The 12,683-nt window shown below is 41.3% G+C and overlaps 1 protein-coding gene across 1 annotated transcript in view; it reads right to left on the bottom strand.

Moving 5' to 3' along the window:
* Positions 1-4,883: 4,883 nt before the first annotated feature.
* The window catches only part of IGFBP4 (insulin like growth factor binding protein 4), a 76,137-nt gene continuing 68,337 nt past the window's right edge, over positions 4,884-12,683 (bottom strand). Inside the window, exon 4 of the mRNA XM_075350157.1 lies at positions 4,884-10,962. Within this exon, the coding sequence (XP_075206272.1) occupies positions 10,828-10,962 (135 nt within the window). The 3' untranslated portion in view covers positions 4,884-10,827. The remainder of the gene's footprint in view (positions 10,963-12,683) is intronic.

Genomic DNA, 12,683 nt, shown 5'->3' with positions numbered 1-12,683 from the left:
ATTTTAGAAGAAAAAAAGATCAAGAATGTTGGACGTCAGCATGCTCAATCATGCAATCCTTTGGAGGGTAAGTCAATGCCAGGAGTGTCTGGCCAAGCTGAGCATGTATATTTATAAGGAGCTGGGAAAGACAATTATCTTGTGTACAGTCAGCTTCAGCCACATGATATTTCTGGCAGTAGCTTACCACCCACAAGACCAAAGATTAGTCAAGGAAGAGCCAGGAAGCACTAGACACATTAGATTTTAGGGCAATCCCACCAAAATTGGGGCAATATGTATCTAATGTGTATGGTCAACTAAAGAATGTGAGCTTTCTGAAACTATACAAAAAATATGTGCAGGTCAACTGAATTTAAAAAAGAACAAACCCATGTACCTGAGTAAGAAACAAGGACCAATGGTAATAAATACATTCTATACACTGAATTTCAGAAACGTTGCAAGGAAAAACTTCCATTTGTCCTTGTTTCCTCGAATATTGCCAGCAGTTCTCTTGCCAGTATTTTACTTTGAATATTTATTTTTCCTAGAATTCAGACTTCCTGATGAATCTCGATTAACCAAATAAGTGGAAGCAGGCTACCTAACCTATCCGTGTCTGTGTATAAGAGCAGTGCCGTAACTAGAGTCCTATGGGCCCCAGGGCAAGCCTTAGATCCTCCTCTTCCATTCAATATAACTGAAATTCTTATATCCCCTCCCCTTGAAGAGTGGTACCAGAGTGTTACAGGCTAAAAAGTCTATAGATTCCATACGGGAGATCTGAAGAAAAAGCTGTGGAAAATAAAGCGCAATAGGGTCTTACCCTAATATGTACAGGGCAGGGGAGGGGGGAGCAATATTACTCACCAACTGTAGTTGTGACAGTCACAACCACTATAATCGTATGTAGAAATGGACCACGGCAGCAGCAACCCAAAGCGGCAGATAACAGAGAGAAGTAGAAGACGGGTTTTTCAATGCCGCACCAATGATCACAAGTCAGAGGATCCGATTAATGTAGCTTTATTGTTGCATAGGTCTACGCGTTTCAGGAGCTCTGCTCCCTTCCTCAGGACCATCAGAAATAAGACAACATCAAATCTCAAATGATGATGAATCTCTTTGATGTTGTCTTATTTCTGATGGTCCTGAGGAAGGGAGCAGAGCTCCTGAAACGCGTAGACCTATGCAACAATAAAGCTACATTAATCTGATCCTCTGACTTGTGATCATTGGCGCGGCATTGAAAAACCCATCTTCTACTTCTCTCTGTTATCTGCCGCTTTGGGTTGCTGCTGCCGTGGTCCATTTCTACATACGATTATAGCGCGGCATTGAAAAACCCATCTTCTACTTCTCTCTGTTTATATACGGGAGATCTGAGCACAGCCAATTAGAAATAAAGTGGCACACAGCTCAGCTGGACATTTCTACTCCTTTGTTTTTGTGTCCAGAGGCGGTGTTAGGTCAAAGCTATTCACTGGTTCCGCCTATGGGAAATCCTGCATACACATTAGATTGCTGTCGGCCGACGTCTCCATGCACAAGAATACTTGATTCATCTGATCATTCCTGTGTTGCAATTCCAATGGCCATATCCTTCTTTCCCCAGACATCATCTATTGGTATTAAAATATTTTTCTCTTGTGTATGATTCTCATATAGGTATTAGATCGTTGTGGAATTTGCATTCCTTTTCATCCCATCTATATTCTTCTTTCATTGGTGGACAACTTGGATAGCGCAGAAGCCTGGATTGAAATACATTGAGACTTTGTACCTTCATTTTATGCATATCCATGTGCGTTCTTTTAAAAATGTTTTTGTGCCACCATACTTGTCATACATCTTACTTCCTTCCCTTTAATATCTGTTTTATGCATATCTATGTGCGTTATTTAACAATGTCTCTGTACCATCATACTTGTCATACATCTTACTTCCTTCCCTTTACATTTGTTGTCCGTGCGCGTCTGCCGGTCTGCTGACTGCCGGAGGGGCGTTGCTTGGCCTTGTCCACTTTGTGCGCATGTGCGGGAATTATGGAGATGTCCGTTTTCCCGCGCATGCGCGCTGTGCACGGTGGTCTCGGCCCGCTCCGCCCCCTGACCTCCGCTCCCGGCGCATGCGCAGTTATGGGCACTATTAAGTTTTGATTAGAAACAAATGTGCTGACCCTTTATATAGCGGTCAGCACTACTAGAGATCTCACTTCCCTCGAAAAAGCGCTCAGGCGAAACGGACGTTGGGACCGCCTATCCGCCGCCACGCTCTACTACCCCACCAGTTATATTGCATTTTTATTCATTTGTGCCAGCAACGCAATATATTGCGCTGCACTCTCTTTGGCTGGCACATTTACTGCCTCTCCTTTCCTTCCTCCCTTTGCTCAGCCTACACTTCTTAGTTCAGGAGCTGTGCTCTACTCTCCACCTTTCTTTCCCAGGTCCGGTCACAATTGAACTACATGCTCACAGTACCTCTCAGCTCCACGACTAGTTCTTGTAAACTCTGTATACTATTTGTACCTCTCTGCTCACGACTATTTTCTATTTCTATCTGGTGCTCAGGTACACCACTGCCAATCCTTACCATCCAGAAGTACTTATTTTTGTTTACTATTTTTCCTTTGGCATTCCCTGTTATACACAGGTTTATGCATCTGGATTGTAATTTTCCTTACCCATTCTTAGTTATGGACTGCCACTGGTACACCTGACCCTACTCTTCTTCACACTAACATTCTTTTCTTCCTATTGTCCATTATCCTGGTATATTTCCTCAGCTATTGATTAGTTATTGTGCTGCGACCCATATTCAGCTGTGGAGGGGTTTTATGTCAATTCTCACCTGCTGGGGTTAAGGGGTTTTTCTTGGGCCCATATTTTTGACGTACAATTTTTCATTACCATCCTCACTAATTCCTATGGCCCCCCCCCCTTTTTCTTGAGTGGCGGCTTGGATTGTTTTAATGTCAATTGTGTTCTATACTAAGTCTTGTATCCACTTGCAGCCTTGTGACTCCATCCCTTTTGTCTCACTTGAATATGCAAATTCTATGACTATTCTGATATTTATACAATTTTTATATCGGTGTTAATAAAATTTGATATTTTTTGCATTCAACCCTTGTGCCATTTTTCTTCTTGTTCTCTTTGTTTACAATCTATTGGTAGAGTAGGGAGGCCCCAATACACTTTTGACTATCTATTCTTCTTTACCCAGACACCATCTATCGGTAGAGGAGGGAGGCCCCAATACACTTTTGACTATCAGCTGATCTTAACAATGTCAGTGGATTCTGGTAGCCTTAGTATAATGCGTATTAGTGTGCCCCAGTGGGTATACATAGTTTATGGGGTGCATATTTAGTTTTTTATTTTTTGTAAAGCACTTGTATTCTTTTTACTGTTGGTATTCATGCAGAGTTCCTAACCATCCCAGAAGGACAGTTCCAATTTGAGGGAGATGTACTGCTCTCCTAGGAGGTCAAGGATATGTCCCGACTTTCACTCTGTCTGTGATGTCTCCTCATGCCACGTATGCTCATTGAATGTGGTATTGAGGAGTTAATTTCTCAGTAGTTTATCTTCCTCAACTGATTTCAGGAGAGAGGCCGGAATCTGTGTACTTTGTAAATACTTTTATTCATTCAATTAACAAATTTAATTAACTAATTCTTTACTTTTCTTGAAGTTTGCTTTTCTCCAGGATGCGAGTATTCACCCTCTTGCATTGCATTCAGCAACTGTAGCAATAAACTTGAGGCTGCAATTCAAAATATAGCAGAATTTTCTGTACCTGAATATGATTAGTATTCTTCATTACAGGCACATTGTACTGGTGCTATTTATGGTGATCACTAAATGGTGTCAAAAATAGTGTGCTTGATTTATTTTTTTCTCCATTAAACCCATAAAAACTTAATAAAAATGTAATGCTGAGGCTGAGTTCACACAAAGTGTAAATGCTGTGATTTTTTTTTCTGAAGCTTTTAAGCTAACCGATTTCTGCAGATTCCACCACCAAGCAACTCAAGACACTTTTCTCTTATTATTGTAGTTTTATTGCTTTTTTATGCCTTTTCTCCTTTATTTAATGCACTTTTGGTGCAAATTTGAATCAGCATTTTTAATGTGTTTTTTATAGTACAGAAAAACTTTGATTTTGTATTTAAAAATGCAACTGCTTTTTTACATTTATTTTTTTCAAACTCCCTATTGAAGGCTATAGAGAAAACAAGCACCCAAAAATGGTTCAACAATTCAACAGTGTCTTTAGTCGCACAGTGAACCCAAATTTTCACACATCCACTTTGCAGATTTACTGCATAAGAAAATACAGCAGGAAAACACAGCAATTACACTATGTGTAAAGTGAACACAGCCTTACAGACGCGTTTTGCAGAATGGAACTTAAAGATCCTACATTCCTAAACCACCGAAACTCCGCAGTTTAATGTCCATGCATGCTTATATTTTTCTGACATCATCCCAGTATGCCAGGATGACCTATACATAGTATAATATGCTCCTGTGGAGTGGTGTCCAAGATCACAGTTGCTGACGCCATTTTTCTGGACCACCAAGAAGCTCACTCCTCGACTGTGTCTCTCAAAAAGAGCTGCCATCAGGTCACTAAATTATTGTACAACTTAAACCATACCTCCCACTTTTAAAGAACATAAAGTTTTTTTATTTTTTATGCTTTTACTTCACTGCTAGAGTGGTGCTTTATATCTTAGTACCCTGCCCCTAATCTCATACTCAATCTCCGATGTCTTCATCTTTTTCTTTAAGGGAGTTAAGAACGAATCCAACAGGGAACTTTGTAATAAAATATTTTGTCTACCATCCATACATATTGTGATGTACAGAGATCACAATCACAGAGACTGGTATGGAAACATCAGTGTTTTTTATTTTTTTTACATCAGCTTTCACACAAAATAGATATGTAAAATATGCTACATCGTATTAAAGGCCAATATTAACCCTTGTCTTGACGTTTCCCCTCTTCTGGCAAATGTCTTCAACTTTCATTGGTGGAGAAGACAGTTTTGTTATGTGAAAATTAAGCAGATGCATAATTGGGTACGAGATAAAAAAAAATTTACAAAATAGCATGTCATTAAAACAAATAAAAATAAAGATTAAACTACCAAAGTCTACTATAAGACTGAAAAATACACAGAAAATACTTAAAATATTTGTCCACCTTTAAACACTGGCTTGGTTTTTGTAGTCAAAATGAAAGTGAGAGGATATACATAGATATATATATATATAAATATATTTTATATATATATTATATATGCTATACATATATACATAATGGGTAAAATAAGTATATGATACGCTGGCGATGTTGCAAGTTTTCCCACCTACGAAGAGTGGAGAAGTCTGTAATTTTTGTCGTAGGTTCACTTCAACTGTGACAGATAGAGTGCCTCCCCCCCGCCCCCGAAAAAAAAATAGGCAAGCAGCTTGTTGAGAAAGCAACAACTGTTTGTGCAATTATTAGAAAACGGAAGAACAAAAATTAACTGTCAATCTTATTCTCTTTAGGGCTCCATGCAAGATCTCACCTCCTGGGGTAAGGATGATTCGGAGAAAGGTCAGGAATCAGCCCAGAAATACATGGGAGGACCTGGTCAATGATCTAAAGAGAACTGAGACCACAGTGACAAAGATTACAGTTAATAACACACTACACCGTCATGCATTAACACTAGAACTACTGGACTCGTGACACCTATATAGAAATACATGGTGCAAAGTAGTCAAAATGACTACCTCAGTAGTTCTAGTGTTAAACACCTGCAAGGCACGCAAGGTCTCTCTGCTCATGCCAGCACATATCCAGGTCCGTCTGATGTTTGCAAATGACCATCTGGATGATCCAGATGAGGCATGGGAGAAGGTCATGTAGTCAGATAAGACCAAAATAGAACTTTTTGGTATCAACTCCACTTGCTATGTTTGGAGGAAGAAGAAGGATGAGCATAATCCCAAGAATACTGTCCCACTGTAAGCATGGGGGTGGAAACATCATACTTTCATGACTGAACCGTATTAAAGGGAGGATGGATGAGGTCATGTATCCCGAGATTTTGGCCAAAAACCTCCTTCCCTCAAGTAAGAGCATTGAAGATGGGTCGTGGCTGGGTCTTTCACCATGACAGTGACCCAAAACATACAGCCACGGCAACTAAGGATTGTTTCCATAAGAAGCATTTCAAGGTCCTGGAGTGGCTTAACCAGTCTCCAGACCTGAACCCAATAGCAAATCTTTGGAGGGAGCTGAAATTCAATGTTGTCCAGTGACAGCCCCAAAATCTGAAGGATCTGGAGAAGATCTGTATGAAGGAGTGGGACAAAATCCTTGCTGCAGTGTGTACAAACTTGGTCAAGAACTACAGGAAACGTCTGAAAATTAATTATTTACAAATCATACAATGTGATTTTCTGGATTTTTCGGGGGAATTCTGTCTGTCACAGTTTAAGTGTACCTACGTTAAAAATTACCGACCTCTCCATTCTTTGTAGGTGGGAAAACTTGCAAAATTGGAAGTGTATCAAATACTTATTTTTCACACTATATATAGCTATACATAGCTATACTTATTTATTTATATGTATATAGATATAAGGTGCCATTTTATTGTAGAACCATTGAAGAAAAAAGGCTTTTGGGGCACTTCCATCCGTAAAATTTATCTTTTTATTAGAAATTTGTTGAAAAACAGGAGGATCCTTAATGGGGATAAAACCTTACGCGTTTCTGGCATACACTATGGTCATAGTTCTAGGAATGTTTTTGCTATATATCATTTTATAGCCATCAACACTCCATTTTTCTGAAGGAAAGTCTCTTTTTCTCTGCATAAATGTCTATGTTGACATGTCTATTTTACTAAATAATTTTACACCCCATTAAACAGTTGCTGAATCCAGGCATACCTATTGAAGAAAGATGGGATGCTTGGTTGATGAAATATCTTTAATCAAAGTTGCAGGAATGCACTGCACTTTGATGTGTGCAACGGGTGCGGGCTTTTGTTTGTCGGGTCCTCTCGTTTATTGCTCCTCCGGTATCCTCCTGGCTTACCCCCTTTTTGTTTATTTGAATATCGCGCTGCACCGCCATTGCTGTTGTTGGCGGCGCATGCGCATTGCCACCGTAATTCTGTCTTCATTAAAATGGCGCCAGAGTCCGGTGCATGCTTGGATTCAGCATCTTAGTGCCTGTATGTCACTGCCTTTAGTTTATATAGCAAAATCATGGTGGTTGGTTCTCTTTAAAGTGGATGAGAAAAATGAATCTCCAACCACTATAAAAATATGTATAAAAAAATATCAGCACAGAATTTTTAACCTAAAAAGAGAATTGACAAACTCTTTTTATTGGTGGATGTTTTCTTTAAGTTAGCTTTTACTTTCTACCCAATAGAGATGAATGAACCAATAAATTCGTCAGTTGATTAATGGTCCACCAGTCCCCAGCATGGCACAATGGAGAGATGATTGATCAGACAACTAAACACAAATTTCAAATTCATACAATCTATTCACCGATTGAATCTTGATTGCTGGTGAATGAAATTATTGTTAAATTACTAACTGGTCACATAGAGTCACTCCTCTCTAAACAAGCATTATACAATTCCTCTGGGCTCATTGCAATTGATAAGAATAAAAATCAAACATGATACATTTTTTATTACACTGTGCAAGTCTATTCCTGATGCAATTTGCATTACTTTCTTTTCACTGCAAATATGAACAGTAGCTTATATAAGAAACATATAATGTGTGCTTTATATAATACAGCTGGAAAGTCTGTAAGTGCATTATTAAAGGGGTTATTTGCTACTTTTAAAGACTTTCTTAACTGACCAATGGTGGCAAAAAAGACATCTACTAGATTGGCGCAGCTCCTCCATTCTGCTCGACCTCTGATCTCCTGTCCTCCTCTTCCGGCAAGAGCCATCAAATGGATGGGAACCATCAACTGTAGCCAATTAACGGCCCTGATCGCCTACAGCCATGACATTCTGTCGAGGCCTCACTACCCAGCACCCATAAATAAAGTATTTAAAAGTTGCAGACAACCCTTTTAACTAAAGGGGCAAACTGTGTAATCAATCACTCTGATGGTGTAATATCCCATAGCATTTAGAAGTCCATAAAGAATAGTAAATGGAGTAGTAAGGGTACGTGCCGATGATCAGGGCCCGCTGCATCCTGGACATGGCGGGTACTGACCTGTGGGGCTGCGAGTTTTTGCAGGAGAACGCATGAGACCGCCGCTGTACATGCCCATGATCAGGGTTTGGGGCGCTGGGGTCTCTCACATGTGTTCTCACATGTGAACGCTTGCGGCTCCGCAGCAAAGAATTAACATGCTTGTGGCTTGGAAAGCCACACCGCAGGTCAGTTTCCACTGTGGGCAGTACACGTACAGAGGGCACGGGATTTTTAGAAATTCCATCCACTCTGCTTGTACTGTACAATGCAACGTTTTGGATGCAGCAAAATCACACTGCACCCAAAATGCTGCAAATACTGATCATGGGTGCGCAGTCTAAGTTTAATTTGTCACCTAGTGAGTAGTGTAATTCCATAATCAATGTCTACCTCTGAACATTTTAATTACATCTTTATAGTTATTCTGTTAGAAAGCTCCAAATCTTTCTGCCCCATATACAGCCATATCTTAAAAGGGATGTCCATTACTAGGACAAAGACTTCTGATTCCACACGTTTCTTCCAGGTAAAATAATAAATCCTATACTCACATCCCGTACAGGCGCCGTTCCCGCTGTGCTGGGGCTTGTGCTGCTGGGGCTGTGACATCTCATGAGCCCTGCATCCAATCAGCACCAGCTTCATTCTCCCCACCTTCAAACCAAATGAGCAGTTAAACAGGAAGTGAGCACAGCCACAGTGCTCACTTCCTGTTGATTAACTCGTTTGGTGAGAAGGCGGGGAAACAGAAGCGGGCGATGATTGGACGTGGGGCTCGGGTGATGTCACAACCCCGCGTGTGCCTTGGCACCGCGAGCCGCGGCACTGCTGAAACAGTGCCAGTATTGCATGCGAGTATAGGTTTTATTATTTTACTGGGGGGGGGACCTATGGAATGAGAATGGATTGTCCCAGTAGTGGATAACCCCTTTAAGGACATTTGCTGAATTACTAATTAATCTACCACTAAAGGGAGTTAAGGGGTTTACAGAAAACTGATATATATTGGATTAAATTTTGTGTTTTAAAGTAAATTTCTGAGAAATAGTCCTTAAAAGACATCTTTCTATTTACAGGGGAACTATGGAAACAGGACTTTACAACATTACTTTCCTTTTGCTACATCTTCTTTCTCTAGTCACACAGTTAAATTGGGCGCCCCGCTGTACGACATAGGTGACCATATTTTGCTTAGGGGAGACTACATTTCCCGCAAGCGCCTTGCATCTGCTCTGCTGCTGGCCGTGCAGCGAGGAGAACTGAGCACATGTGGATTTACCGCCCTGAGGAAACAATGACACTCACTATGCAGATCCATCCATTTGTATGCATGCTTGATTTGTAAAAGCCACTACTAAAGCAGAATGGCTCCAATTGAAACCAAGGGAAAGCACATACACTATACATTTTATTTGGGGAGACTATATTTGCCAATATGTCATGATTATTATGGAACATGTTTTTAAAGGGGCTTTCTGGGATAAAAAAAAGGAACTTTTAGCTCCTAGTGAAATTTCCAGACTCATGACTACATAAGTGACAAAAGTGAAACTGAACTACAATTCCCATAACGATTTACAGACAGCTATGATATACACTAAAACACGGTGCTACTTCACAGATTATAAGAAAACTGGAAACGGGAAAAGTCTAGAGGGCAGCTCGCGCCATCCTCTATCTGCCCGGCTTAGCTAAACTCAACTAATCCTAGCCAGATGGGAAGAAGCCAGCACGGAGCTGCCATTTTGGTTCTTACTCCCGATATCAACCAACAATTGAGCATAAAAGGGAACGTGTTCCTGTTATTTGGGGCCCGTGGTTAAGGAAACTTGACTCCATTAACAGATTCCCTTTATCGCTAACTAATCAGCCTTTACAGCGATGCTCATTCTCTCCCAGGTCAGTACGACTCCTGTGATGCAAAGTGCCAGTCACAATGACACTGCAAATAAGCCCACAGACCCATCTTTTTGAAGGACTGTCCTATGAACTGAACCATAAAGAAGAGTGGCCGATGTAGATTGCCATCAATTCATGTTTTTAGGCTATTTTGAGAAAAACATTGGGTCTAAGGCAAGTTTTAATATGTCCTGTTATTTGGGCTTGAATTCTTTTATGGAATAAATCACCAATTTCACTTTCGAAATTCCACAAATCATGTAAGAACAAACAGATCAAACACAACCTCATCATACTATACCTTCTATATTTTCACAAGTCTTCTACACAACTTATAATGTTGCACAAGCTAATTTTTTTGAATGCACTAAACTCTACCGCACATACTTAACCCCTAAGCTTCCTCCTTACCTATGATTATTAAATAGAAAAAAAACTATATAATGTCCTTTCTTGCCACCTGCAAATCCCCTTAAAGCCCACCCACATAGTATGCCAACTTTCCTGCTAGATTTAACTTCAACTCATCTGGATTGTTTTCTTCAAAAGGCTGTAGATCTTCGGGCAAGAATGAGTGATATAGTCTGTTTACATACGACATTAAGAAGACTCCATGTGCCCCCACTTTGTGCTCGATCTCTTTTCTTCGAGTAATGTAGGCAGCTGGATTTCAGTAGAGAAGCTTCCCTGAGCTTTATTTTCTGATGTGTTCTGAGGTCAGTTGACAGTCTGGATCATGATTAGGATCATAAGACACCGGCAGCGGAACTCCAGATCGCCGATTAACACACCAACATTTTCCACGTTGTCCATCAAGAGCTGGGTGGCACTAGGAGAAAAAGGAAAGAGTCATGTCATTCGTAAGAAGTTAAATGTTTATATTTCCCTTTTTACTCTACCTTAGTTCCATCTATAGCTTTACATCCTTACCTGACCCTACTCCAGCGATGTCTGCCTGTGTGGCTGAGCGCCGTTGTACTTACTCTTCTGCCACACCTATAACAGAGTAGGCAGCAATGCAGGCAGCGCTGGGTGGTGCAGGCATTATCTCTGTAAAATATATAAACACTAGGGATGATCGAATACTGCAAATATTCGGCAACGCCCATATTCGCCAAATAGGTCGCCACTATTCGACGATTTGCGAATATTCGATGCGTAATGTAAGTCTACGGGAAACCCAAATAGTTGCCGAATAGCAACTATTCAGGCTTCCCATAGACTTACATTGCACATCAAAGTATTCGTCAGATATTCGCGAAGCCGAATATTGCCGAATATTTGTGATATTCGATCATCCCTAATAAACACCCTTTCTCTGCTTGACAATGACAGTTCACCTAAAAGGTATTGATGTTGCTGAAAATTGTGGTAACAGCTAAGTTCTGTGTGTTTCTTCTGACCAGCTTATTTGGGCTACTCATAGGTGTACTTAGTTTTCTTGCTGTGACCAATAGGACATCAAGCAGCCTGTTATATTTCTATCTTCTTTTTAATTATATTACTTCCAAAATGATCTTCTAAATAATTTGTCATCTTAGAGGTCCTACAAGCTGGAATCCCCATATGAATGTATGCAACCCAAAAAAATTATTTAAATTAAATTTGGTTAACCGAACTGGCAATTTAAAACACCACCACTCCAGTGTTTGTTTGTTGTTTTTATTTCATTGCTGGAGCGGTGCTTTAAAATGAAGTCCCCTGCTTCCTGTCTTAAGCGGGCTTTACACGCTACGATATATCTAACGAGATGTCGGCGGGGTCACGTTGTAAGTGACGCACATCCGGCCTCGTTAGTGATATCGTAGCGTGTGACAGCTATGAACGAGCAGAAATACTCACCTTCTCGTTCATCGCTGACACGTCGCTCATTTTCTAAAAATCGCATGTCCTGTTGTTCATCGTACCCGGGATAGCACACATCGCTCTGTGTGACACCCCGGGAATGATGAACTGCAGCTTACCTGCGTCCCGCCGGCAATGCTGAAGGAAGGAGGTGGGCGGGATGTTTACGTCCCGCTCATCTCTGCCCCTCCGCTTCTATTGGCCACCCACTGTGTGACGTCGCTGTGACGCCGAACGTCCCTCCCCCTTCAGGAAGTGGATGTTCGCCGCCCACAGCGAGGTCGTTTGGAAGGTAAGTACATGTGATGGGGGTTACAACATTGTGCGACACGGGCAAGAAATGCCCACTCTAACACCCTGCTTCTCCCCCTGCACTGGGGAACTCTATGCGTTGCCCTGGGATGCCCTATAATTATTTGATTTTCCCCTTGGTTGCATTCCATAGAGGACAAAGAACGGCGCGCAGGCGCAGGGCCGCGTCATCGGGGAATTCCCGATCACGTGACCTCGTCACATGCTGATGCGGAAGTGACGCATGGGAAGGCTCTGACCATCTGCGGTTCAGAGTGGAACGCGGCTGGTGCGCATGCGCGGTGACGTAGGGTCGGGATTATCTGATCACGTGATCGCTCCCCATCAGGATGCGGAAGCGGCACAACTGAGGTACGGGTACCCTGTTGCTGGACATGCTATCTGGACGCATAG

The sequence above is a fragment of the Anomaloglossus baeobatrachus genome, chromosome 5, assembly GCF_048569485.1.
Source record: "Anomaloglossus baeobatrachus isolate aAnoBae1 chromosome 5, aAnoBae1.hap1, whole genome shotgun sequence".
NCBI lineage: Eukaryota > Metazoa > Chordata > Amphibia > Anura > Aromobatidae > Anomaloglossus > Anomaloglossus baeobatrachus.
This window is presented reverse-complemented; position numbering and strand designations above follow the sequence as displayed.